Source organism: Microcaecilia unicolor, chromosome 1 (assembly GCF_901765095.1).
Source record: "Microcaecilia unicolor chromosome 1, aMicUni1.1, whole genome shotgun sequence".
NCBI classification, from domain to species: Eukaryota; Metazoa; Chordata; class Amphibia; order Gymnophiona; family Siphonopidae; genus Microcaecilia; species Microcaecilia unicolor.
The window spans coordinates 638,841,294-638,847,145 of record NC_044031.1 but is presented as its reverse complement, the minus strand read 5'-3'; the positions used below and the strand labels follow the sequence as shown (position 1 = coordinate 638,847,145).

Sequence of the window (5,852 nt, the reverse complement as noted above, 5' to 3'; positions counted from 1 at the left end):
TATACTGCAGATGTACATACTTCTGGTAGCTTCTATGCGGTGAACAATCAACATAAAAAAGTGCCATTTCAATGGGCAAAATGAAACAATACCAGACAGGTTGTTTACAAATAAAAATACAAAAATGAATTTATAGCACCTGCTTTCTGCATTCTATAAATTATATCCTTTCATTTTCTTTTCAATTCTAGACTCAACTGAGTGATGGCAGATGGAAATGACACTTCATTGAGGGAGTTCTTCCTCCTAGGATTCACCCATGCACCACATTTGCAGGTTATCCTGTTTGTAGGGTTTTTGTTGATATATCTGGTGACTCTTCTGGGAAATTTTGGCATCATCTGGGTTATTCAGTCTGATCCTCGCCTTAACACCCCCATGTACTTTTTTCTTGGTAATTTGGCATTTGTCGATCTCTGGTATTCATCCGTCACTGTCCCAAAAATGTTAGTTAACTTTCTTTCAAAGAATAAATCAATTTCATACCTTGGGTGTGCAACACAAATGTTTTTTTTTGTTACCCTCGGCTGTACAGAGTGCCTCCTGCTGGCAGCTATGGCATATGATCGTTATGTAGCAATTTGCAAGCCGCTGTATTACACTATCATTATGACCAAGACATTCTGCAGTCAAATGGTCGCTAGTTCCTACCTTGGTGGTGTAATATATTCTTTAATGCAGACAGGATCCACCTTTAGACTGTCATTCTGTGCATCCCATGAGATTGACCATTTCTTCTGTGACATCCCGACAATGCTGAAGCTCTCTTGTACCAACACATACATCAATGATGTCATACTTCCTACCCTTGTGGCCATTGTGACATTTATTCCAGTTTTGATCATCTCTCTTTCATATATTTATATCATTGCCACCATTCTTAGGATCCGTTCCACTGAAGGGAGACGCAAAGCCTTTTCCACTTGCGCTTCCCATTTTGTCTGTGTTATTTTATTTTATGGAACAATTATCTTCAAGTATGTGCTGCCAAGTTCCATTTACTCTCTGGAGCAGGACAGGGTGGTCTCGGTAATTTATGCTCAGGTGATTCCCATGTTAAACCCTCTAATCTACAGCTTCAGGAATAAGGAGGTAAAAGCAGCAGTCAGTAAAATGAAAGGTAGAAATATTTTTGCAAAATTCTAAATGCTATTATTAGATTTATATCAGATTATCTTAGCTATTTGAAGTTCTTTGAGAGATCTACACTGCACTGGATGACCATGAAAGTATGTTTAGAGGCAGTAGACCCTTTTACAAAGCGGCGATAAGCCCAATGCGGGTTTACCCCACGCTAATCTGGAGTTACCACCAGCCCAACGCGGGCAGCGGTGGTAGGTCCAGCCCCAGTGTGTGCCATTTCCCATGCTGTATTTTTTAGCATTGCACTAACCCGGCGGTAATCGGGCAGCGCCATGTGCTGCCTGGTTACCGCCCGATTATCATGGAAGCCCATACCACCATCTCAATGGGTAGCGGTAAGTGCTCCCCCTCGCATGGCCAGGTAACAGCAATCTTACCGCATGGCCATGACTATTTTCAGCCTTTTTTAAACCTGTTATGCGAACAGGGCTGCAGAGCATGGCAAAAATGGCCCCCGTCACTAGCGCAGGGTCGTTTTTACCCCAGCTTGGCAAAAGGGCCCCTCAGTTCATTAGCACACCTTAAAAATTTTAGGGGCTCTTTTACTAAGATGCAACTAAAAATTGAGTACTATGGGATGCACTTAGGCATCCTGTGATAACTCCGAAATGTGCACGTGCTAAACACGAGCAAAAAAATATTTTTCACTTTTTTGAAGGAAGCATGTCATGGCTGGACAATAGGTGTTTCAGCACTTGCCACTTAGCATATATACATTACTGTGTGCTATCATGGAGATACCGTGTAAGTCCTTACCGCCTAATTTATGAAAATGACCACTAATACAAAAAATCGAAAATTGGCCATGGCCTTAGCATACAGTAAAGCCCTGCGCAAGAGTGCACTAAAGCCAGTTTAGCTGCAGCTTAGTAAAAAGACTCCTTTGTGCACATAAAATTGATATAACACACAACCCATCAATGGCCATGTATACATGCCATGTCCTAAAGCTGGGAAAAATTCAGAAAAATCTGAAAAGGAACCACCAATTTGTGGCCTGTAACATCCCTTAAAAACAGGTCTGGCAGTCCATTACAATATCATAACCTACTCACACTGGGTCTCTTTTACCAAACCGCGCTAGCGATTCCCGCATGGCAATGCCGACCACCATTCAAAATCAATGGGCATTGTCGGTATTGCTGCCCCAGGATTACATAAGTACATAAGTATTGCCATACTGGGAAAGACCAAAAGTCCTTTGAGCCCAGCATCCTGTTTCCAACAGTGGCCAATCCAGGTCACAGATACCCGGCAAGATCCCAAAAATGTACAAAACATTTTATACTGCTTATCCCAGAAATAGTGGATTTTCCCCAAGTCCATTTAATAACGGTCTATGGACTTTTCCTTTAGGAAGCCAGCCAAACTTTTTTAAAACTCCGCTAAGCTAACCGCCTTTACCACATTCTCTGGCAACGAATTCCAGTTGGTAGTGTTGTTTGATAAAAGAGGCCTATTATCATCAATCATCCTTTGGTAGCAAGGTATGGACCTATTATAAAATAGGCCCAGTGCGAGACTGTATACTTACGCATTGAAAACTGCCGTGAGGGTACAGCATCCACAAGACCCTTGCTCTAACTTTTTGTGCAGATAATTTTTACATGGAAAATAATGCACATAGATTTGAAATGCAATCTCTATGATTTGTTGCTCCTTCTCTCTCTAACATAATCAGACTCCAGAAACAATTTTCCTAATGCAGCTAAAATTAGGAGTGTTTTGGGCCTTTTAGCGGGAGAAAGGCTGCTCTGTGGGTACTGTGCATGCTTAAGCACCCATAATATTGGGCAAACTGTGTCTAGGGAGGCATAGGTGCCCTTTTACTACGCCGTGTAAGCGTCTATGTGCTCCCAACACGCGCCAAAATGGAGTTACCATGTGGCTCTTCTGGTAATTTCATTTTTGCTGTGTGTCCAATACACATAGCCGAAAAATAATTTTTATTTTCTGCCACGCGTAGGTCATTACCACCCGGTTACTGCGTGAGACTTTACCGCTAGGTCAATGGCTGGCGGTAAGGTCTCAGACCCAACATGGACGCGTGGCAATTTTCATTTTGCCGCATGTCCATTTTCGGCAAAAATAAAAAAAGGCCTTTTATACAGGTGCATGAAAAATGATTCTGCATGTGCCCAAAATCCACGCCTACACTACCGCAGCCCATTTTTCAGCACACCTTAGTAAAAGGACCCCATAATTTCTATTGGATTTAGCACCCCTAATCATTTTGAAAAGTTGACTCCTGTGCCTGCATGAATCAGTTTTTATCTAAATAAATGGAATTTATAAATTGTCCCTTTATTGTTTGCTGAAAAACATTTTTAAAAAGCTAAACATGTTAAAAGCTAATTTAACAGAGCCAAACTTTCAGCTTTGTTCAGTAGCAATATCCTGTTCATCTAGGTGACAGCACTATGGCAATTTTCAAAAGTGCCCAAATAATTGCAAACTGCCTATGTCATGGAATTTCCCCATCTACAGGTCAGTGCTGGGTTGGTCCATATCATCTGGGCAGAGCCAGGAATTACCTGTTTAAGACTATTGGTAATGTACTTTTGAAAATACTATTCTTTTGAAAATTGCCCCAGCAAAAGCACTCACAGAAATTTGAGCCATCTTTTTCCATAGAGGCTTTTCTTTTGATTTATAGCACATAACTATTGCAAAAATTAAACAAAAAAAGAAGGATTTGATATTCCACCAGACTTATCCAGGTACGAGTGGGTCCTAAGTCTTGCTTACCAAGCTATACTCAAATGTTCGGTGGCACATACCCAGACAGTGCCGCTGAAAATCCAGTTGGTCCGCTTTGACACTCTGGTGGCAGCTGTATCACTGAACACCTCCCAATTAAGTTCCCAGAGGTATGTGGTAGGAAACTATTCTATAAATGAAAGTAGATGTCTACTTTCCATTTTATACTTCTAGCAAAACTGGGAATTAATATGTTTAACATTTAGGCACTCATAGTTACACCAGCCATAGAACTAAGAGCAACAGGGACATGCATAACTTACATTATTGTGTAAGTTACACATGTAAGTGGAAGCCCCGCCCATGTCCCATCCATGCTCCACCCCCAAGTATGGCCCCTTGCAGTTAAGCACTATCCTCGGATTCTACATATGGCACCGAAATTTGCAAGTGTATCGAAGATCTGCATGCAAATTAATTTATAAGCCAACTGGTTTCCCAGTGCATACTACAGGAGACCAGAAAGATAGAAAGAACAACAAAATCCCATGGAAAAAACCAGCAGAGGAGCCAAAAGTGGGAAATGGATCTGGCGCTCCAAATGGAGACTAAGCAACACTCAATAAACAGTCTAATCTTCAAAACAACCTTTATTGGTGACTCATAAAGATGTCTTGACACGGTACCATGTTTCAGGAGTCTTGTCGTGTACAAGTTCATATAGCTAATAACAGCAACTGGAATCAGCAGAGTGCATATTTTCCTAATGAGTTAAAGCTTGCTACTGTGCATCCAGTGTTGAAAAATTCAACTGTGGGAAGTGATGTACTGACCAATTATCAACCTATTTCTATACTACCAATGCTGGCAAAGATATTGGAACAATCTGTTTATGATCAATTGGATAATGTTTTGTCTGTTCATTCTCTGCTTGATCCATTTCAATATGGCTTCCGCAAGGCCCATAGCACAGAGGTATTAATAGCTACTACTATAGATGAGGTACACCTTGGTTTGGATGGATGTGTTAATTTTTTCTTTGCTATTTTAGACATCTTGGCAACATTTGATACGCTGAATCATAATATTTTGATTCGGCGGTTGCAAGCTAGTGGCCTTGCGGAAACTGTCTTGTAATGGTTCAAGTCATTTTTGGGCAATAGGATGCAGTCTTGGCTGTACACTTTTTGCATAGAGGGGTGCTGCAAGGATCAATGTTGTCTGCAAAATTATTTAATACTTACCTGCGCCCTTTGTTGCAGTCTTTGGGTGTCTTGTATAAAGTGTATGCTGATGACATCCAATTTTTCTTTCCTTTGCTGACTTCTGATCTGGATGTGGCTCCTAAACTTCAGGTAGTTTTTAATGACATCATTGGTTGGTTAACTCAGAATAGATTGATATTGAAACTAGATATTATGAAAATAGAGTTAATATGTATTGTTGCAGATCCAACAATGAAATTGCCTAATTCTATTTTATTGTCAGGAGCACCTGTTGAAATTTCTACTCAGGTGCGGAATTTGGGGATTTTGATAGATTCTGTTTTGTCTTTCAGGCCACAAGGGCAACTATTGATTCATAATACATATTTTAAGCTGTGAATCTTTGTTCAGATCTTAAGCTGAGATCTTTGTTGCCTCAAGCAGAGTTTACGAGAGTATTACAGGCACTGGTGTTAAGGGGGCTGAACTTTGTATATCATTCCATTCCATAACATTCACAGCTTAAATTCTGCCATATCTCACTTAGATTCATTGCAGATAACAAGAGAAGGAAACATCACATTCAGATGGAAGTACAAAGCAAATCACAAAAAAAGGAAAATTACAGTATCAAACAGAATCCATATCTGAGTACATAAAAGCCTTCAAGTACTTACTAAATAAATATAAAATATGAATAAACAGACCTAATCTGGTGGGGAATATCATTTCAGATCTTTACAGGCAAATATTTAAAAGAATTGGTCAAGCACTCAGAAACGTTAAAGTATAATAGTGAACTGC

The 5,852-nt window shown here is 40.2% G+C and overlaps 1 protein-coding gene across 1 annotated transcript; it reads left to right on the top strand.

The window, feature by feature from the left end:
* Positions 1-204: 204 nt before the first annotated feature.
* LOC115460965 (olfactory receptor 1019-like) lies at positions 205-1,146 on the top strand. Its single transcript, XM_030190516.1, has one exon. The coding sequence runs from the start codon at positions 205-207 to the stop codon at positions 1,144-1,146; it is 942 nt and encodes a 313-aa protein (XP_030046376.1).
* The last annotated feature ends 4,706 nt before the right edge of the window (positions 1,147-5,852 follow it).

What these genes read in the sequence shown, in the direction of transcription:
- LOC115460965 (XM_030190516.1), top strand. Translation starts at nt 205, where the DNA reads ATGGCAGATGGAAATGACACTTCATTGAGGGAGTTCTTCCTCCTAGGA.